The 23,987-nt window shown below is 33.8% G+C and overlaps 1 protein-coding gene across 1 annotated transcript in view; it reads right to left on the bottom strand.

Moving 5' to 3' along the window:
- LOC136032145 (cGMP-dependent protein kinase, isozyme 1-like) overlaps window positions 1–23,987 on the bottom strand; it is a 134,025-nt gene that overhangs the window by 50,375 nt on the left and 59,663 nt on the right. The window contains exons 6-8 of the mRNA XM_065712318.1: window positions 15,058–15,196; window positions 11,904–12,034; window positions 4,234–4,453 (exon numbers count right to left, since the gene is read on the bottom strand). Of these exons, the coding sequence (XP_065568390.1) occupies window positions 4,234–4,453; window positions 11,904–12,034; window positions 15,058–15,196 (490 nt within the window). The remainder of the gene's footprint in view (window positions 1–4,233; window positions 4,454–11,903; window positions 12,035–15,057; window positions 15,197–23,987) is intronic.

Raw genomic sequence — 23,987 nt, forward strand, 5'->3', positions numbered from 1 at the left:
TAAATCGGGATCCGATTTAAAACACCACACATTGTGTTTTTGTGAAGTTATTACTTATCAAAAGCACAATGTGGTACATAATACCACAAAGTGGTGTTATCACTAACTCAAAAGCAGAATTATGGCTCGAAGAAAAGAAAGCTTGGGGAGCTATAAAAAAAGACTTAAACTCCCACGATGTCAGTTTTGGCCTAAGGACAGTCGAAATCCATCCCTTTTAACTACAGGCAAGAATTACATGGCACATATAATAATTAATAACTTCTGCTGGTCACAAAGGTGACCAGCAGAAGTTAGAAACATTTCAGAGACGGGCTACGAAAGCAATTGAGGGATGCAAATACTTAAACTACTCATCCCTTCTGAAGAGGCTGAAGCTCCCCACTCTTGTCTACAGACATAAAAGGGGTGATATTATTATGACGCATAAGCTCCTGAATTATAACTCTCCATTAAATAAGCTATTTCAACTTGACCAGTCTGCCAGAACTAGGGGGCATAGTCGGAAACTACATCAGAAGAGAGCTGCCAATAGACTACGCAATAACTTCTTCACTTACAGAATAATGAGTTTGTGGGATTCTCTCACCGAAGAAACGGTCAATACCCCCAGTACTGCTGCCTTTAAAAGAGCCGTTGGTGGAGAATGGTCATCAAAGCCGTGGCGAACTGAGTGGGATGCCGTTGAGACGTCCAACCATCATCATCACTAACCAGCGATTCTACAGGATTTAATCCTTATTTCGCTGGACAATGCGATTTAAGGTAATATTTTTCCAAAATGTAATGCGATATTCATTTATCCGGCATGACATTACTTTCTGTAAAAACCTCAGAAGTTAAACCTTACCACTTTCTCACAATGTACTAAAATCAATGGCATAGGAAAAGGAGAAATAAAAGAAACAGGGCACAACCAAACTGTTGCTTCCGTAACATGGTAAACAAATAAGTATACCAGCTGTCAACCCAGTTCCTTTAAGCCTGGCTTAATTTAAATGACCGGGCGAGTCTTAATTTTGATCCAAGTTTCAAGCTAAGGGTTGCAACCCCTATCGATTTGTCACTATTTCTAGTGAATTTTTAAAGCCTAAACAAAAAACTCTAAATCAGCACATACGTCCCTAGATTATTGAAGAAAATCACTAAATGAAACAAAAAATCCCAAAAATCTAGTGATTTTTCTCATCGGGTGGCAACCCTGCTCAAGCAGTGGCAAAATTATCAGTTTTTTACAGAGGAGTTCAAAAATATGACGATCTTTCCACAAGAAGGAAAATACGGATTGGTCTCTCTCTGACTATGCTTCGTACCATGGGTCTGGTGGAGGTGAAGATAAACCACTTTAAAATATGCGAAGGGAGATTTCCCGCCATCCCTCCACCAGCAAATCTCTGAATACCAAGGGGTTGTGACATTTCATTCTATTAAATAAATTTCGAATGAGTTGGGTCATGTTGATACATTCTCAACAAATGTGTCCGGTCAGCTGTCAATCTTGTTTCATAGTCCCAAGATTCAAAATTAGGGAGGTTGGAAAGATGGTAACTTATCGGAATGAATAGTTTACTTCATTTCTCTGCGTAAGTCATCTCTCGGCTTTGTTAATTGTCATTTTTCTAGGGAAGGGGGGGAATAATGGTGGAACACATTTTATATTAACATTTGAATAAGAAATACCAAACAATTCTACCACCCACGTTCCTGTATGTGTTCTTTTTTCATTTGGTTAATTAATATAGAATTATAAACATAAATGGGTTTAAATAGGCTAAATAATTTTGAATATTATAACAATCCCCTAATACATACCAATCTCGTGATATCATATACCTTAACTGTGACGTGCCCCCCCCCAGGATGCTTCACCAAAAACTTAGCAATCAGTAACAATATTTTAGACACTACAAAGCCGCCAAAACGGAATGAACAGTTAGCCGTCAGCCAAACTGTCAAAGAAGTTTAATGATTTATTCAACTTAGTTCAACTGGGGCAAGTCGGATGAACGAGTAATGTAAATCCAAACATATTAATAAACTGAGAACCTTTCGGATACCGTCAAATTACCCTCTAATTACCTCTTGAATTAATTGGGATAAAAATAACACATATAGGAGGAATTCTATAAGATCTTAAATCATAATAGTAATAGATTCACTACAACGTTTTAACGAAAAATGAGCAATTAGAAAAAAAAAGTTATAGACTAAAAACTGCAAAAAAGGAATTACAAAGTTAGCCGTCAGCCAAACTGTCAAGAAAAATTTAGCACTATATAAAACTCCATTTGAATAGACACCGTCTAAAAACGAGCAATCAGAGATTAAACATGTAAAAAAAAGACATTGAAACATGTCTAAAAATGAGTTATCCGAATCTAAACATGTAAAAAAGGGTAGTGATAATGTCCAATTACTCAGTAATTATCCTTTGAACAAGTTAGACATTGTCAAAGTAACTAAACGGCATAGCTAACCAGGATGGCCGATTAGCAATAATGGGAGCAATTAAGCAGAAGTACAAGAGTTCCTCTTACCGTGAAATTAAAGGAGGGTGACATGCCATCATTAGGTATTTCTTCAGTGAATGTGGTCAAAGACCTGCCCAGTGGTGGATGAGTTTCTGAATTTACCCAGCCCTACAGGCTGTCATTCCTGGTGATTTATCGCTATTTCTCGCGATTTTTTCCTATATAGTGATTCTTTTCTGACTAGAAAGTTTTTTGACTTCAGAAGTTTTAGTCCTTTTTTAGCCTTTTTTTTTACAGCGATTTTTTCTAGAATCAGGAATAGTAGGAAAATTACAAAAAAATGGTGTCCGTGCATAACACTTCCATCTCCTTAGAAAAGACGTTTAAAACTTTTTGTAAAAGCTTAAGTAATTATAAAATGTACTCTTTCCACTGCTTTAAAAAGAAAACAAGCAAATTATAATTTTGGTGACTTTCTCACTCACTTTGTGATTTGTTTATCAAAATAGTAGTGATTTGACCCTGAAACTGGCGGCAAGCTTACCGTCCACTCACTAATTGGAGAAATGGCATAAATATTCAACATTTTTGATTATAGATACATTGATAAATGTATCTCAAAAGCCCTAGGGTCATATACACGAAAAATGTATACAAAATAAGTAAATTATCAACAAAACAAAGTACAAAGCACACAAAAGCGGAGTGCAAAGCCAAACAAAAACCTAGTCTATACAAAACAACATAAGCATATACACCTTTTCTTCCACAAACCAACTCGAGATATTGCCGTTGAATTACAACTTTGAAGAGTGCAGGAAGGTACAAACTAATCATCTTTAAATATTTTCCCCTGAAATCAGACAGCACCATGCTCTACCATGAAAATGGTTCAAATCTTCGTCCTCCCCCTTACAAAGGGGACAAGCACATCTTTTTTTCAAAAATCACATTCTCTTTGTCAAATTCTTTTTTTTCTGCTCTCAATTGGAAGACAGTTTGCCCTTAATTACATCCATTGATATAAGACCTTGCCTGGTAAATTAAATTTATAATAAACTTCCTCTACAAAAACAAATATTGCCAGATTATGTTTATTGTTTAGATGTTTCTGAGTTACCAACCAGTCCCTGTCAATACTGACAAAGGTGGATCTAGAGCAAAATCTGGGGGGGGGAGTATATAACAAGGGTGTCAATTATTGAATGAATTGTCAAGTTTATTTTTTTTAAAGGGAAAAAAACGGAAGGGGCACCAGAAAAGATCTTGGGAGGGGGCAGGGTACCTCTGGATCCGTCCCTGAATACTTACTAAAAAGACCAATGCGACTAAAGTGACTAGACGAACCAAAAACCTTTTGGTACTCTTTAATTATACAGAACACACTCAAGAATTTTGCTGTGTAAAAACCGGTTTGCCTCTCTGCAATCGGTTATGATTTGATTATTTTGAGTGAGAAAAACTACGATGTTTGTATATTTTAATTAAGTGTTTAATATACAGAGGTGGTTAGGGGTTAGGTTAAGCCAAGCATTTGATACAATGCATTTTTCGTGGCCTGCTTTCCATAATTCTTTGCCGTAGTTTCCACAATTTTGGTTCTGAGTATTCAATTTTCATGGAATTTTAGGATATTTCATTAGAATCAACCTGAATTTACTTCTTAATTGTAATCTGTATATTTTACAAGTATCATTTTTTTTCTATGTTTTAGTGCTTTTAATGTGAGCATTTGAGAAATAAGTACAAGATTTTTTCTTACCGTGCAATAAAAGGAGAACGACATGCCATCATTATAACTTTTTCATTGTAGATATGCTCTTGCTGCTGTGTTTGAACAATATGCTGTTTCTTGAGGCACTTTAAAGCGAAGGATTGGCTTCTGTCCTTAGTATTTTGAACGAGTTCAACGCGGCCGAACCCACCGATTCCCAAAGTGGCAATCACTTCCAGCTCATGTAAGTGAACAGAAGTGAATTCAGCTGAAACAGTTTTGTGATTAGATTCAAAACAATAGGAAATAACACTGACATATTTACTAACGAAGAAAATATGTATTTAATAACAAGAAAGTATAAAAGCTAGTCTTGAGAACCTTTCGTTCTTGATTCGATTTTTTTCATGAAGAGAAGAAATTTCAGTGCTGTTTCAGAAAGGCCTTAGATCACTTACTAGGGGGAGGGGTAAATTTTGGTTAGTGAAGATTTGATTAATATCATTATGTACTTATTTTCACACATTTATATAAGTTTTCCGATTCAAAAGTCAGAATTCCACAAGTTCTCTTCTTGTTCTGCCACTGGATATTGTGGCATTCAATGTGGAAATATAATAAAGCGTAGACAATCCTCTTTTTTTTCTTTTTTTTTAAGATGTGATAGAATTTCTTTTTAAATGCTCTTTTAAGAATTGTATCCAGGGCCGTATCCAGGATTTTTCTTGGGGGTGAGGGATTACAAACATACATAAAAAAATTTGTTTATAAGCATTTTTGTTGCGGGTTTAAGATTGGAACAGTAACTTAGGATGAGATGGAAGTTCAACCCTCCTATCCCCCTGGATACGGCCTTGATTTTATCCATGCAAAAGCAACAAAACCATGAACCTCATGATGATTTCTTCGCTACACTGCTCAGTTTATAATTAGTTTATTAGCCTGTCTAGTTTATTTTCTTAAACTAGTTTATTTCCATCAGTCATGAATCGAAAATTCTAAAATCTTAAGAAATGAATAATCGGTTGGAAAGACGCAGAAGGAGACTAATACGATTAAGGATGATTTAAATAGAGATTAGCCTATTGCAAAGGAAGAGGAAATCTTGCCTTTTATTTCAGCTCGAAGGATCCCGCCTTCCCTAGATAAATTGAAGACTAGTGGATTAGAATAATCTCTTTTTTTTATTTTCTCCCTTTTTCAAGGTTTAAATATGTGTGAAATAATGACAATAAGCAATTGTAGGCTGCAAGGTTGGCCCTAAGTAATTAGCCACTTTAGACAATAAACAAAAATGGCCCCTTCCACCCGAGAAAAATCAGCTTATCAAAGATTTTAAAAGTATATTGCCCGAACGATTGAAGAATAGAGGATGACAGATCGAATATTAAAGGTTTGAAAAGGTTTTAACAAAACATGTCACGTAAATGATAGTTTGACCCAAGATAACCTAAGAACAGTAAATTATTGGCTGCATCATTGGTGACTATAACTTTTATATTATAAGCTGGGACATATCCTATCATTTCCACCATAATATTATAGCAAAATCTAGATAGTAAAGATAGGAGTTTTAAATGTAATTATGATTTCCAGAAAACAGAGGAAAATGTTTCTACTGAGTAAAATTATGAGAAATGTATTTGTTTATCTTCTAAAGGCTGGTTAAAAAAAAAAGAAAAAAAAAATACAGTGCTTCAAAAATTAAAACTTCGAGAAAAAACATTCAACTAACAACAAGTTTTTTCCAAAGTCCGGTAAACAGATACGAGCAACAGAAAAGGGAGCGTAAGAGAGAGAAAGTGAGTGTGACAGAGAGAAAGCCAAAGCCTAGTCACTAAAATTCCTAAGCATTCAAACCATAGACGAAATAAGCACCAAGTTTCAACAATTTCAAAAAACAAGAAATAAAAAGAAAAAAAAAGTGCAGCCGTTTAAAGAAAAAAAATTTGTCACATAAGAAAAAAGTTAAAAAAAGATAAAAAAAGAAAAAAAAACAGTGCTTCAAGAATTAAAACTTCGAGAAATAACATTCAACTAACAACAAGTTTTTTCCAAAGTCCGGTAAACAGATACGAGCAATGGAAAAGCCCAGTTTTCCAAAGCCCAGTAAACAGAGTCGTTAAAATTTAAGACGAGCAACAGATGTTCCGTATGCAATGATAGGTGTTACCTCCCGCATCAACACCTCGCTCTTTAAGCAACAATTCGATATTTTTCTTCTCGAATCGATTATATCGAATTCCCTAACACAAAAGGAATTTTATATTTTTATTTCTTTTTTGCAATGCTTCGAGAAAAAAAAACGCTTGTTTATTTGCACTTCCTTTGAGCAACAAATTTTCAATTCGAATATTTTGAAAGGGGATATGTAAAGCCCCAACCCGTCCCTTCTACAGGTAAGCATACAAATTACATCTATACCCAAATTATATCCAGATTTGGAGCTGTCAGTCCTCAGCACTCCATATTGCACGCTTGATTCAGATCAGTTCCTGCAAATGAAGGGGTTTTGGAGGGTATAACCCTCACCCCATATTCATCTGAAACAGCTTCCACTCGGAGTTAGAAAACTTGAGCCTAAAACTACGTTTTTTCTGTGGCTTTATGAGGAACATAGAAAGATTAGATCTTATAATTGTTTATTTTATGAGTACTGCATGGATACATCTCTTGGGACGAACACGCCAAGTCGCACCAGTATATCACCTTCAGAACGGGAAGGCTATTTAAATAGGTTTCCAATAATTTTCATTCGATTGGCTATCCCAAAATTTTTTATACGATGCATTCTGGCTCTTTTCTGGTTAAAATTGTTGGCTTTCTCCATAACAGGCAAAAATCGCCACTTTTCTGTGGCTTGATCTCTTTAGATACTTTCAAGGACACTAAAACTTTCAACCTTCGTCCAAATATGCTTTTTTGTGATATTCTTTAGCCACTAGTTTGTTAAAGCCCCCTTCCCTTTAGAAATAATACAAAGAAATTCATTAATACAAATGAAACACGTATCAGTGACTATCCTTCTCTAGAGAAATACTAGATTGCGTATTTTGTAGATTAGGGATTGAAGTATCTGTATTGTGGTTCCTAGACATCCCTGATTTGGAGGCATGTAATTTTCATCAAAATTACCCCCTTTTCAGGATTGTTTTCTTTTTGTATAAATGCAAATTGTCTTGGGCTGTCTGAAGCAAAGAAGAAGCAAAATTATAAATGTCTTGGAATGTCTTAAATAATAAAGTTTTAGAATATATTTATGTCTTTCGCTAATAGCTTCCGATGCATAACTTTAAAGTTAGTGGATTTTGCATATTTGGAAGTATCGTAAAAATCTAATTCTTTTAATGTATATGTTACCGTGAATGTCAGAAATCTATCTGGTTAATGTTGACAATCACTGGTGAGTGTCCGAAATTCTTTTTTCTCTGTTTTGATTCAATTAGCTTTGCAAGTCAGCATTTTCAGTCTTATGCAGGTTATGATGGTAAAGGTTAAAGTTAGGTTAAATTAAATTTTGTTAGTTTAGGTTAGATACCGTTTAATTTTGTTTTAAATATCAGAAATGGGTTAAAAGCCTAACCCAACCTAACCAACCTAATCTAGCCCAACCTGTCATCATCCAACCCTGCATTAAATTGAAAAAGTTGACTGGTAATGTTGACTAAATCCAAGGAGACAAAAAAGATATTTCGGACATTCACCAGTAAATGTCAACATTCACGAATTTCAGGCATTCACGATAAAATATACATTCCTAAATTTTTTTTCTTATAGTTTCAGTTATGTTCGTCATGGGTCAATTCGTTACCATGAACATTTGGAAAGTTGGAGAATTTGATACTTTACCAGCAAGTCTTTCTCTTTTGCATATAAAACTCATATTGCTTCAACAATAGTAGGTCTACATTTGTACACAAGGATATGACAAAAAATCCGGGACTGTCCCATATTTTCTGTACTGAAAGGTCAAAATAGCTATATCTTACTAAATAGATAAATCTATTAAAACTTAATTTTTCTGAAAAGTAGCCTTGTTTATTCATAGATCATCTTAATCATTATTTGGACAGTTGATGGTACATTAGATTACTATTACTTCGAAATGCAATTGCTACTTGAAAATACAAGTTGTCACCAGCATCTTTATAAAATACCTAATACGTTTTCAACAATTCACCATTAAGCAAAGAAGAGGAATAAAAACAAATTTAATTCGTACCACGCATTCATTATTAGGTGATTAATATGATCATTTAGGACTCGGCTTGAGTGTGAACAATGCAAAAATTATGCTACTCAAATAGCCCAGAGTAACGCTTTTAAATGAAAGCAATAAACGAGTCAAATTACAATTTACTTAATCTTAAGACTTTTACAAGGAATTGAATGAGTTTCTACTGTCATTAAATTTTATTTAAGACTTATCTAAGCCCTATTTATCATTAGAGGTTGTCGTTGCCGCTATCTCAAAAAGAAAGAAAATGTAAAGAAAATTTCACCCTGAATCCCTTCGTTCATTAATAACGATCGTATTTTTACATTTAAAAGTATTTGAAAAATTTCCCCACGGACGATTCTCCCCACCCAAATTCTCCCTTCTACGAACAATTTCCCCTGTAGAAAACCCTTTTCCCAGAATTGCCCCCCTTGCGCAGAAAATTCCGCAGAAGATAAATGAGTATTTACCTAGACAAACAAAATTGGAAGACACTTCGGGTTTGTTCCTGAACACGAGATGGTACTTACCTATGCAACAATAGTTCTAGAAAGATCACCTATGTTTTAGCTAGAATGGCCTCGAGAATAGAATGATTGTCAGAAGGGCGTCTATGAAATATCTCAAGAACGGCTAATGACATTTAGTTGAAGCTTTTTGGGGACATCAAGGGGGTGTTGAAATAAATCAAAAGCCCCTAATTAGGGCTATTGAACTATACATCGATATTTTAATTCTTACACCAGACATGAAAAACTGGGAAAATATTTATTATTTTAACCAAAATTTAGGTAATCAAAAACGATTAGAAATAAACTAAAATACTTTCCGAAAAAGAAGTTTCCAAAGAAAAGTAATGAGTCATATTAAACTTAAGACCAATAGAAGTAAATTCCTACAATTATTTAAATTTAAAACGACCAAAAATTAGTATTAAAGAATAAATGAAACCCAAACAGAACATAAATTAAAATAAACGATATAGATAGCAGGTCTTAATATAGAAGAGTAAATTATCTTAAAAGAGTAAAAATTAAATTGAACGTTAATGTCAAACTTACAACGAACAAAATTGCTATAAAGATGAGTTTGGCTACTGCCCTTTTCCTCCTTCCCTAACCGTAAAAGCCTAAAGCTTGTTACGTCATTTGCGCTTTACTGAAAACAAAACGCATTACAAGTATTAATAAAAATAGAAATTGTAGTGAAATAAAATGTTGAATTACTTTTTTTCCAATAATTAATGGCATTATATATCAAATATTCAGTTTATTTTCATTAGTTCTTTCCAGTTGTCTTCATTGTTATAGGGATTTTATATGTTTTTCGTCGACGTTTTGAAAAACCAAGCTATAGTGTCCAAGATGCATATAATTTCCTATAAAGCGTAAATGACGCAACAAGCTTTAGACTTTTTACAGTTAGGAAAGACGGAAAGGGTAGTGGCCAAATTCCTGCTTTCGGTAATTTTATTCGTTTTAAGCTTTACTGGCATATTCAATTTAATTTTACTTGTTTTAAAATGTATCAATTCATCTATATTAGAACCTGCTACCTATAGCCTATGTTTTCTAAAATTGTTTATTTTAATTTCTGTTCGTTTTGGGTTTCATATATTGTTTAAAGTAAGTTAGGTCGTTTTGAATTTGAATTTTTATATGAATTTACTTCTGTTGGTCTTAAGTTTAAAAAGGCTCTATACTTTTTTTTGAAAAACGTCTTTTTCGGAAAGTGTTTTATAGTTAATTATTCAAAACACCCACAAATAATACGATCTCATGGGAGCTTCAGGCACGGTTATTCCAGTGACATCCCAGAGCACCATGTATGCTGCACAGTCCTCCCAAGCGTGGCAAAGTCCCCAAAACGCTTGACCTAGTTCCGCCACACTTGGCAGCGTTACCGAGTGTTCAGGAAATCTGAAAATCAGAGACCCTTCAGGTGATTCAACAATTTTAAGTGGTATCAAAATTTTCACCTTTTTTATGTTCTTTTTTATTCGTTTGTTTACAAAGTTGTATAAGTAAATCTATAGCATATTGAACACACTGTTATTATTCAATAATCATTCAAATAAATTTAATGTAAATACTTTATTACTTAGCCCGTGCATCAAAGCTGTAGATATAACGAGTTCTTCAGCAAAAAACATTCTCAGAGAGTTTTCTCTTTAAAGAGTTTCCGCTCTTCTCCAGCATCATTATTTCACCTTCCAATTAACTTGTGATATGATTTACATCCAAAATTTGAGTTGATTAGTGTTTTGTTCGTGTTTTTTTTTCATATGGACTAGTGAATAAAAACTATCCCTTTGAAAGACCGCTGTAAAAGAAACCTAGGAGCTCAGCAAGCAGAATTAATTTGATGTTTTTTCAAGAATTCTCTAATATATTTTACTTTTAAAGTCTGCTGAAAGAGGACCTAGGATATATTTTTACTCCTGTAAAAAAAAAAAAAAAAAAAAAAAAAAAAAAAAAAAAAAAAAAAAAAAAAAAAAAAAAAAGACGTTCGAAATTACATTTAAGGCCTTTACGGCACATTTTTTTTAAACCTTTAGAGTCTAGCGTTTAAAATTCATATAGAGTTTTAAAATTAGTCTAAAAGATTAGACTAATGTTAACAGTGTTCTTTTCTATTTAATTAGGCAGCAGGAAAAGCTATGTCTTGAATTTTTACTCTAATCCGTCAACTATCAATTTTACGCTTGAAAGTTGAGCAATGATCAACTCGATACGTAACATACAGGATAAACATTTCAATTTTATCCTAAATTGTAACCTGATATTACTCTTGTCACCTCATATTTAGTAGAGACATCACGTTCCCAGCATAAATATTATACAGTATCAAAGATTCCAAAATTCACAATTAAAGATTTTGGGATACATCAGTCGCACACTTTTCGTCATAACTTCGCCTTTGCACGTGCACAATGACATGTTTTTTGCGCACTGCAATGGAAATATAGGAGACTTGCTGAAGCATTTGCTGTGATGCTTTGGGAAACTTACCAAATCGCGCGCTGTGATGTGTCCCATTTGAACCAGATTTTCCATACTGTATAATATTTAAGCTGTGATCACGTTGAAATGCTTTGGAAGTGACTAAAAGGTGGGTTCATCGGATAATGCCTTAATATACTTCGGTCGATCTTGATTCCCCAATGGCTGAGTAATGAAAGGTAAAGTGAAGACAGTTTCACGATTGTTTCATTCTAAGCGAAAAGAGGGCAGGCACACTTAATCGTGGTCTTAATGCAGATAGTGTCAGCAACACAATATAAATCTCAGTTTTCCAGAACAAGATGCCTTCACTCAACTGAAGTGATCGGATATTCTGAGAATCGACTGATATTTTCACATAATTAAATCTATTTTCCTTACTAATCTAAATTAGTGCATTTCATTTTTTATATTTGGCAGGTAATCATCAAAATTTCTTCATAGATCGAACGAAGTAACTTATCAGACACAGGAAGCCTCTGCGCTGAGTAACTTACCGATCGGCTCCAAGGGGAAATGTATAGGACTAGAAAGTGCAGGTGGTGTGCTTTGGCTTGTTCTCCTTCCCTCATCGTCGTAATTTTTGTCCTTCAATTCACTGATATCACCAATTAGTTGTACGAACGACCTAATGAAGAAAATATTCACATATAGAATTTGGTGTTTATTGTTAGAAGAACAATGTATTTTGAACCTCCTATTATCCGTTGACAGTAAAAGCAAATTGATCAGGAGATTGGAAACCATTACCAAAACATAATTCAACCATATAAAACATATAAGGCTTTTGTGGGTCAATAACTTTGGACATACAGCGTTGATTAGTAGTCCTTGAAGCAAGAAACGTACCTCGAAGTCAAAACACAGGCATACAACACTAATCTTCCCAAGAAAAGAAAATACGAGGATTTTTCAAGTCTATGAGTGTATAAACTTTTGAATATTTCGTGCAAGGTTCAATAATGCACCAATTTAACTTTTTTCTACTTCTTTGAATAGATTTCCTTAGAGGTGTGCTTTGTGAGAAGATATTGTTGTCAAAACCCGAGCGGGAAATTTAGAGAAAAATCTTTTTTGGTGAATTCCTGGAAAAAACACGTGGCAAATTAGACCATATTTAGACTATATGAATCATGATTCTTTGCATTGTCGGTTTTTCAGCCATAACTACCTCGCAAAATTAGGGACCACATAAACCCCCTAAAACATTATAGAGCGTCATTTATGCTTCCATAAAAATGAGATATGATTTGAATATTGTTTCAATTTTTATTATAACATATACAAAAATATACGGCTGAAGCTTATCAATTTGCAACAATCCATTAAAAGTAGTTGTTGTAGGTGTAGTAGCAGCAGTTTAAATCGCAATAGTGGAGATCAAATCGTTGTATGAGTAGTACTGTCATTAAAAGTAGCAGTAGATCAGGCAGGAGTTTCGACAAGGATTAGAAGTTGAGCAACTAGTTGTAATGTAATTAGTCGTCACAGAAGTTATTCATGTGCTAAGAGCAGTAGCGGTGGAATTATTAGCAGCCATTGCCAAGACATTCCTGTTGTAGGAGTAGTAATGGTAGCAGCAGAAGCAGCAGCAGATGTGGTAAGAACAGTCGTGAGGGAGTAGCTGTGGTAGTGGCAGTGGCAGCGTACAACTGATGGTATTCTACAAATTTTAAACTTATGTGGACTATATTCTCGCTTTAAATATAAATTTGGTGATTTATCAGGGCAATTTATTTAACGAGTTTAGTTGATCTTTAAAGGCTAATATTAAATAATTTAGGACATTCTATACATGTTTCGTAAACAATCACAAGCCCAAAGGGGTTGCAAACCCCGCATTTTGAATTTATATGATAATACGTTCCATGAGACGAGAAGGGGAAAATACGTAGGAGAAAAATCGTTCTTTTTTAAATCTACCTAGTTGCGCATCGAATAAGAAAGTCACAAGAAATACCTAGCATTTTCCAAAATGTTGATGGATTTTCAGTTATAAAATACAGCTTCTAGGTGGCAATTTGGTGTGAGCATTCTGCTTCTGGACCAATCATTTGGATCAGGCATTAAAAACAGATCAGTCAATTACAAACAAGACTCTAGTTTGCTTCTACCCAGATAATTTTATTCATTGCCGGATAAGTAGTTGTGATTAATTACAGTGTGGGTCCATGAAAGCTTACTATACAATTATTGATGGCTATATATCTTGTCAACATCTCTGCTTTCTACGATAAGGGCTATTCAGAAAACCTGCCAAGAACTGGACTACTGTTTACGATTGCTAGTTTATTGCCAATGAAAAATTATTTAAAAGGCAGGTAGTGCTATGAGTCATGATTGATGTAGCCTAAATATGGTCTAGTAATCACTCTTGCAATTATTTTTTTTTTCCGAAATATATTTTGATATTCATTAATAAATAAATTTCCGCGAATTGAGTCATATAACGATAACATTTGACTTTCAAATGGGTGTTCAGTAAAATAGCAAAAAATTTAAACAATGAGAAAAAATAGGCTCTAGAGATGAAATTCTATGTTACGTCCATCACTTAATTTCTAAGGTCATGCGAATATATTACGCTGATGTTAAGATGTCTTTAAAGCTTCATCAGTAGGCCTATTGCTATAATGTTAAGGCAGGACGCACTCTCAAGGAATCTTCCTATAATTCCCATGTTAAACATTTGGAGTTTTCCTGACCTTCCTGAATTAGTGGTTTCGGCGGTTTTTATGTCAATAAAAATAAACAAATCTGGTGAATATTTTAATCTAATCAAATCTTAAAGCCGACAATTATTTTTTTTTTTAATATTCCAAAACAATTATAAAACCTGTTTCGGGTTTGCATTCTAGATTGCTATACTTGACACTGTTGTTGTGGGGTATCAAAAAATAGAGCAAAAATTTTTTTATTCAACAATCAGAAACTTATTTCTGTAATATATACTTCCTGGCTGGAGTCCCTTCAAATACTTTACACATTTTTGTGTTCCGAAGTCAAAGATTTTCCTCAAAAGACTAGATTCAGCTGTAATCGGAGAGTGTGAGAATGCATAAATTACACAAAGGGACTAACCACTCGGATTATTCAGGAGCGATTCAGTCAAGTATTATTTAGTTGTAACCTGTTTAAACAGAGTCTAGAGAATAAGTAGCGTCAGATATCAAATTACCGGTTAATAAATACATATAAAAAATTATATAATATAAAATAATTACGAGAAGAATTGCTAAGGATAACCTGCACCTTAGCGTAATTTTGAGTGAGAAACCCCTTAAGTTCGACCCTCTTATGTTTGTTTACTTGAAGTGACGAAGAAAACTGATACCTTTGTATTTGACCGACTTGCCGCCTAAGAAAAAGAATTGACAAGGGAGCTAAATTTTTGGACTTTGGCTAGGCCTTAATCTGTTTTTATGTATTATTTTTGAATATTAAGTACAAGTTGACAATATTAAGAGAATATTTATTTTGTTTAAAGTATGTTTTAATCCAAGCAATGTCATACGTTATTATAATTTCATATAAAAAAAACTTCACAGAGAGAATGTTAAAAGAAAGAGAAGGGAAAAGAGAGTAAGTGGAGAGAGAGAGAGAGAGAGAAAGATTTATTTGTTCTTTGAAAATAAATTAATTTCTACTTACTCTCTATCGATCGCAAGACATTGAACAGAAGGAGGTAAGGCAACAATATTTGCTGTTCTTACATCATCTTTAATTAAAGCTTGTTCGCCAAAATAGTCCCCTGATTGCAGCTCACGGATTTCAACTTCTTCATGGGAATCTTAGTTGCAAATATAAAAAAAAATCATTCCAGTATTTCCAAGTAATATTTCTAGACTATTTTGCTTCATAAATATGCACTTAGGATAGGTTGTACGTGGTTTAGTTCAAGGTTAAACTGATGAAACAAAATCATCGAGTTGGCAACAAAAAATTACAAGAAACATCATTTATAATTTTGCAGTTTCACAAAATCCCTTCCAGTATTCATATGTTTTTCTGGATATTTTATATATATATATATATATATATATATATATATATATATATATATATATATATATATATATATATATATATATATATATATATATATATATATATATATATATATATATATATATATATATATATATATATATATATATATATATATATATATATATATATATGTATATATATATATATATATATATATATATATATATATATATATATATATATATATATATATATATATATACTAGCTGTTGGGGTGGCGTCACCCCAAAACCTAGTGGGTGGGGCGCTTCGCGCCCCCCCCCCCCCCCCGCGCGCGTAACTCGTTACGCGCCATATTAGTTACGCGCCATTGTAGTTGTGTCCCACCTGTGAATAGATATATATATATATATATATATATATATATATATATATATATATATATATATATATATATATATATATATATATATATATATATATATATATATATATATATGTTTTTAACTACGTAAAACATGCGAATATGCAACATTCTTCGCTGTCCCATTGTCTGTGCATATATATAGATTGTCAGGTTTACTGACTCTTGAACATGCAACATATAATTGTCCATGGGAAAAACAATCCGTATTCAGATCTATACCTCATTACTCTAATGATGTGTCCCTGTGTCCCGGTCGTCATTTATATTCTCTGTGTCCCGGTCGTCATTTGTATCCCGGTGTCCCAGTTTGTAATTTCTCTTTGAGTGTCCCGGTCGTAATTTATATTCCCTGTGTCCCGGTCGTCATTTGTGTCCCGGTGTCCCGGTCTGTAATTTCTATTCGAACAATCCCTGTGTCCCGGTCGTCATTTATATATCCCGCCTGTGCCCCCGGCGATCCCGTTGTAGTTGTGTCCCTGTGTCCCAGTCGTCATTTATATTCCCTGTGTCCCGGTCGTGATTTGTGTCCGGGTGTCCCAGTCTGTAATTTCTCTTTGAGGTTTCCGGTCGTCATTTATATTCCTGTGTCCCGGTCGTCATTTGTGTCCCGGTGTCCCGGTATGTAATTTCATCAGTTGAAAAACATGACGTCAGTCGACAAACAACTTCATGACGCCTACAGCTCAATCCTTATAATGACGTCAGTCAACAAACATGACGTCAGTCGACACACAAACATGACGTCACTCGACACACAGACAACTTATTTTTATATATAGAGATATAAATATATATATATATATATATATATATATATATATATATATATATATATATATATATATATATATATATATATATATATATATATATATATAATATATATATATATATATATATATATATATATATATATATATATATATATATATATATATATATATATATATATAAGGTTACACTAAAAGAAGTGGATACTTTCGTTGGAGTAAAACAACCTTAAGGATTTAAATTGTATGTGCTTATGCTTATTGCAAAGACTAGCATTACTTGAGGTCAAACAATTTTTACTGTCAATCGATCCAGTTAATAGATATCTTTACAAGATGTACTGCTCTTTCTTTTTCAATTCTAAATTAACCTCTTCCTTACCTCTTCTTGCAAACACACATGCTCTCCATCTTATCCCTTCTTTCACTCCCCCTCTTATCTCCTCTTTCTCTCTCTCCCACATTTCTTGCTTCTATTGAATTTTTTTTCTAATCCGAGTTATGAAATGTTTTAGGCATAATGTTATATTGCAAAACCTATCAACTCGATATTAGATACTTCCATTGGACTTTTTTTCTAATCCGAGTTATGAAATGTTTTAGGCATAATGTTATATTGCAAAACCTATCAACTCGATATTAGATACTAGATACTAAACGGAAATACTCATAGAGATAAAAGAGAATACACCAGATTCTGAAAGTTTCGCGTTCAGTCTTTGCCGAGAGCCCAGAGTCATTAAGTGTGAAATCATTCTCGTAATTTCAGGAGTTAAGTCTGCTGTTGACTTTGCTTTTGTGTGGTCTACGAAAAAACGACGATAAAAAACAAGGACTTATTCAGGATTTTGCTCGGGGGGACACGTTTTTATGAGTCAAACACAATTTCCAGGGAAGGAGGGAGGGTCTTCGAACCTGGTAACCCCCTCTTGATACAGTCATGACAACAATTTTGCTGCTACTTCGCTAAACTCTTAAAATTGCGACCATGATTTTAAATTTGCGCGCTACTCCAGTTGATGAAAAAGCCTCGCAAAATCTGGACCTTATTTTTTTTCTGTGTGGAATGAAACGCAAAAAATGGAATGAAATGACTACAGTAAGAGAAGATTTAAATTATCATAGATGTTGCTCTTAACTATGTTTCTATCATAGCTAAACGAAGCATGCAGACAAAACAAATACTCCTCAAAATGAGCTTAACTAAGAAGCGTATAAACAAAACAAAGTGTAGACTTGTTTCGAGAAAATAAATCTTTAAAGGTTCATTTTGGTGTTAATTATATCGCCCTTGGGTATCAACGAGTTCCTAAATATTTCTTCTAGAAATGCATAAGCTCGTGTTACCAACTATTACTGGATTTCTCTATTAGTTTTTTTCCTTTGTACTTATTCTTTGTACTTAATTAAATAAAAAAAATAAGTTTTTTTTTAACTGAAAGTAAGGAGCGACATTAAAACTTAAAACGAACAGAAATTACTTCGTATATGAAAGAGGCTGCTTCCTCATCAACGCCCCGCTCTTTACGCTAAAGTTTGACTCTGTCTCTCAATTCTTCTTTTTAAAACAGTAAAAAACTTTAGCGTAAAGAGCGGGGCGTTGATGAGAAAGCAGCCTCTTTCATATACGAAGTAATCTCTGTTCGTTTTAAGTTTTAATGGCGCTCCTTACTTTCAGTTAAAAAAAACTTTTTTTTTTATTTAATTTCTGAACGTTTTTGAATCAATGCATGTTTTGATTTTGGCTCTCCGCAGAGGAATAATTAAAACGAAATTTGCATTTTTTTTTTTTTTTGGCTAAATGGCTTTCTCATAATTTTGATCGAATGATTTTGAGAAAAAAAGAGCGGGAGAGGAAGCCTAGTTGCCCTCCGATTTTTTGGTTAGTTAAAAAAGCAACTAGAACTTTTAATTTTTTACGAATATTTTTATTAGTAAAAGATTTACGTAACTTATAAATTAGCTTACGTAAAGAACTTTTGTATTTTCATATATTTATTACATATATGAGGGGGTTCGCCCCCTTGTCAGATCCTCGCTCTTTACACTAAAGCTTAAATTTTGTCCCAATTCATTAAGAATGACCCCAGAATCACAAAAGCCGTAGAATAAATAGTTGAAATTACTAAAAATACTTTAGCGTAAAGAGCGAGGTATTAGGAGGAGGTGAGCCCCTCAAATTGGTAATAATTTCTGTTTGTTTTAAGTTTTAATGCTGTTCCTTACTTCCAGCTGATAGATCTTTTTCATATTTATTTTTTCATTGTTTTTTTTTAAATAATGCTAGTAAATCCTGCGCTCCCTTCATGGAGATTTTCTTATCCCATGACAAATTATCGATGGAAAGTTCCCCCAGCATATCCCCCTCTTCTCAACCCCTCCCCCAACCAAAAAAAATCCTCCTGAAAACGCCTGTACACTTCCCAATAACCATTACTATATGTAAGCATTGTCCAAAGTTTGTAACTTGTTGCCCTCCCATGGGGACTGTGGGGGAGTAAGTCGTCCCCAAAGACATAGTTATAAGGTTTTTCGACTACGCTGAATAAAATGGCTATCTCAGAATTTTGATCCGTTGACTTTGGTAAAATAATTAGCGTGGGAGGGGGCCTAGGTGCCCTCCAATTTTTTTGGTCACTTAAAAAGGGCACTAGAACTTTTCATTTCCGTTAGAATGAGCCCTCTTACAACATTCTAGGACAACTGGGTCGATACGATCACCCCTGGGGAAAAAAACAAAAAAAAAAACAAAAAAACAAATAAACACGCATCCGTGATCTGCCTTCTGGCAAAAAATATAAAATTCCACATTCTTGTAGATAGGAGCTTGAAACTTCTACATTAGGGTTCTCTGATACGCTGAATCTGATGGTGTGATTTTCGTTAAGATTTTATGACTTCTAAGGGGCGTTTCCCCCTATTTTCTAAAATAACGCAAATTTTCTCAGGCTCGTAACTTTTGATGGGTAAGACTAAACTTGATGAAACTTATATATTTAAAATCAGCATTAAAATGCGATTCTTTTGATGTAGGTATTGGTATCAAAATTCCATTTTTTAGACTTTTGGTTACTATTGAGCCGGGTCGCTCCTTACTACAGTTCGTTACCACGAACTGTTTGATTAATTTGTATCCATTACTCTTACTTTGTATCAATTGTCCTGACTATTATTGAGACATAACTTTAAGGCTCGCATGTTCAGTTAAGTCGTTTTAAGAGTCTCAAATTAAAGTCTGACATACAACTAATAATTTGGAGAATTCCTAGAGCAAATTTAGATTTTTTGTGAGTCACTTCGCCATGATGAAGCGAAAACAATTTGAAGTCTAATTGAACCAGAAAATATGAAAAAAAAATTCCAAACCAGTCTTAATTTGTTTAGTCTTAATCTCCAAGCACTAATTGAATCATCTTTACAAGAAAGTAGAATGTAATTTAACAGCAAATTTAGAGCTACTACAAACTTACTGGCTTGAAATGAAATAGAAAAAAATCAAAAGAAGCTTGGTTTTTGTTTCCTTGGTTTTGTTTTTCTGTTTGTGGTATAGTGTACCTATTCTCATTCTCACAAGAAAAATTGTCTTTTCCATAGATTAACTACTCTGATGCTAGTTTTAAGAAGGGTCGATAAGGAATTTCATGGGCGTCTTGTAATATCCTTTAAAAAACTTTTCCTGATTTTCCTGGCTTCGCTCAGTTTATTTTTCCAATTTTTCAAAAGCGATTACTGCAGTAGTTTTTGTCAAAATACTCTAAGTCGCCATTCAGTATAGGTTGGGAGATATTCATATTTATATTATTTTTATAAATTCAACCTGGTTTCTTTCTATACTGCAAGCATATGGAAAGTAAACCTCTCGCGGATTTAAACAGCTGTTAGGCAAAGTCATGTGTGGGTATCGAAAGACTGTTTTTATTTTTCGATTTTTTTTTATATAGACTATGCTTGTTTTTGGGTGGTGAATTTTTCACAAGTTTTTCTGATGCTATAAGCTAAGTCTTTGAACCTTATAGTGTAGAATAATTGATGTATATGAAACAATATAATATAAATATATAATATAATTTAAAACATAACAGTAAAAAAAAATATAATATAAAACGACTGAATTTTTCATCCATGTCTTCTCAGACACAATGGTGATAATATACCCCCTGGGATTCCTAACTATATGACAAAGTTGTCCATATTTCGTCGGGAAATTTCAGAGAAGTAGGGTTCAAATAAATGCTTAATGTGGTATTTTAACAAAGCTGATGGCAATCTTTGTTCATATTATCACCCAACTTTGACAAAGACTTTTTTCAGTTTATTTTTATAACAGAAAATAACCCACAGACGAGCAAAAGGTAAGTTGCAAAAACAAAGTTTTCTAATGGAAATGAATAGAGAACTTTTAAATTTAAAACAAAACAAAATAATTGTTTCGTTGCTCTGTAAGATGTATCTACAGAACTAGCTCAAATACACCAAATAATGAAATTCCCGTGTATTTGCACAATTTTGAAAAACTAGCACTTTCAAGAAAACACAATCCACCCAAAAACCAAGGTATTCTCTTAAGAGCAGAAAAATTCAAAAGCAGAGCACAGAAAACAAAAGTCTCATTTATAAAATCCACCGTTCATCTTTCACTGTTCTGCATGTCATTTCAGTTACGAAAATTCTATTTTCGTATTTGAAAATTCATTAAGTAGCCTAAAGGATAGAATGATTTATAAGGCAGCTCATTGATCTAAACATCTGAATCATAAGCAATTACTAATATAAATTTTAACTGTGAAAATACAATTTGCTATTATATGAAATCAAGTAGTAATTCAACAGAGAAAAAAGAAACTCTTCTCAGCACACAGCCACCTAAGTTCAACACAGCAGTATAAAGCTGTGTCTGTTTTTGCCTATACTTACTATGTGTTCGACTACATTTCTTGGCTATATTGGGGGTGGGGGTAGCAAGGGGATATTTTTTTCATTGTTGTGCCTTTAGCTCATTTTTGCATAGAGTGAGGATTGAGCCTGATGTTTTAAAGAACCGGGACAAACTTCATTTTGTACTGAGTCAGTCAAAATGAAGGATGGATTTGTCTCATTTTAATCACAGAAGTTTGACAGATTAGACAGATTTTGTTTTTGCGTCACTAAACTTTCACAGTTTTGACCTAGGTCATTTTTGCACCAATTCAGGATTTACCTTTTTTTCTTTTTTTTGTCATCGGGCTAGGATTTATGTCATTTTTTAATGCGTTGAAACTGTTACTTTGCAAGGCGCCACAAAAATTCCATGATTTGGGAAAAACCCGTTTCTACACCCAGTCACAACTTGTGTTAGTTTTTGCACTGAACCAATCCGCAGCTCGTCATAATTTAACTGCTTGTTGTTACAGCATCAATTCAGGTCTTTGTTCGTCTTTGCAGCGAGTTTATAGGTTGGATTTAGCTCATTTTTGCACAAAGTCAGGAATTGGGCTTGTTTTTGCATCGACTCAGGATTTAGCTTGCCTGTGCACCGAGTCGGGATTAAGGTCAATTTTGTGCTATGTGACCAAATTTCAGACTGAATTTCGAACAGAGGTCGTTTTTGAACTTATTCTCCGGAATTCTGTCGCTTGGACTTATTTTGCTTATGCAAATCATGACTTAGTTTGCTCTTGCATAGAGTCAGGATATAGGTTTTTTTAAACGTTAAATCGTCTTTTAACGGCTTGAAGTTAAATCGTCTATGCATCCGGTTATAACTTAGTTCGTTTTTGTGATTAGTCATGACTTGGCTTGTTTTTTGAAACGAATCAGGACTTGGCTCGCTTTTACACCAAACCAGCAAGCTAGTTTCTGCCCCGAATTACTATCAAACAGTTCGTGGTAACGAACTGTAGTAAGGAGCGATCCGGCTCAATAGTAACCAAAACTCTAAAAAATTGAATTTTGATATAAATAGCTACATCAAAAGAATCGCATTTTAATGCTGATTTTAAATATATAAGTTTCATCAAGTTTAGTCTTAGTATTCAAAAGTTACGAGCCTGAGAAAATTTGCCTTATTTAGGAAAATAGGGGGAAACACCCCCTAAAAGTCGTAGGATCTCAACGAAAATGACACCATCAGATTCAGCGTATCAGAGAACCCTACTGTAGAAGTTTCAAGCTCCTATCTACAAAAATGTGGAATTTTGCATTTTTTGCCAGAAGACAAATCACGGGTGCGTGTTTATTTGTTTGTTTTTTTGTTGTTTTTTTTTTCCCAGGGGTCATCGTATCGACCAAGTGGTCCTAGAATGTCGCAAGAGGGCTCATTCTAACGGAAATGAAAAGTTCTAGTGCCCTTTTTAAGTGACCAAAAAAATTAGAGGGCATCTAGGCCCCCTCCCACGCTCATTTTTTCCCAAAGTCAACGGATCAAAATTTTGAGATAGCCATTTTGTTTGGCATAGTCGAAAATCTTAATAAATATGTTTTTGGGGATGACTTACTCCCCCACAGTCCCTGGGGGAGGGGTTGCAAGTTACAAACTTCAACCAGTGTTTACATATAATAATGGTTATTGGGAAGTGTGCAGACGTTTTCAGGGGGATTTTTTTGGTTTTGGGGGTAGGGTTGAGGGAGGGGGCTATGTGGGAGGATCTTTCCTTGGAGAAATATGCCATGGGGGAAAAAAATTCAATGAAAAGGGCGCAGGATTTTCTAGCATTACTATAAAAAAAAAAAACAATGAAAAAATAAACATGAAAACGTTTTTTCAAATGAAAGTAAGGAATAGCATTGAAATTTAAAACAAACAGAGATTATTACGCATATGAAGGGTTCTAAAAATACTTTAGCATAAAGAGCGAGGTATTTAGGAGGAGATAAATACCTCGCTCTTTATGCTAAAATATTTTTAGTGATTTCAACTATTTATTCTACGGCCTATTTGATTCAGGGGTCATTCTTAAAGAATTGGAACAAAACTTACGATTTAGTGTAAAGAGCGAGGTATTAACGAGGGTACAAACCCCCTCGTACACATAATAAAAATATAAGAATATAAAAGTTTGTTACGTAAGTTAATTCTTAAGTTACGTATATTTTTTACTAATAAAAACGTTCGTTGAATATTAAAAGTTCTAGTAGCCTTTTTAAGTAACCGAAAAATTGGAGGGCAGCTAGGCCTCCTTCCCAACCCCTTATTTCTCAAAATCGTCTGATCAAAACTAAGAGAAAGCCATTTAGCCAAAAAAAAATTAATATACTAATTTCATTTCAATAATTTATGTGCGGAGAGCCAAAATCAAACATGCATTAATTCAAAAACGTTCAGAAATTAAATAAAAAAAACTAGTTTTTTTAACTGAAAGTAAGGAGCGACATTAAAACTTAAAACGAACAAAAATTACTCCGTATATGAAATGGGT

This window comes from Artemia franciscana, chromosome 10 (genome assembly GCF_032884065.1).
Source record: "Artemia franciscana chromosome 10, ASM3288406v1, whole genome shotgun sequence".
NCBI classification, from domain to species: domain Eukaryota; kingdom Metazoa; phylum Arthropoda; class Branchiopoda; order Anostraca; family Artemiidae; genus Artemia; species Artemia franciscana.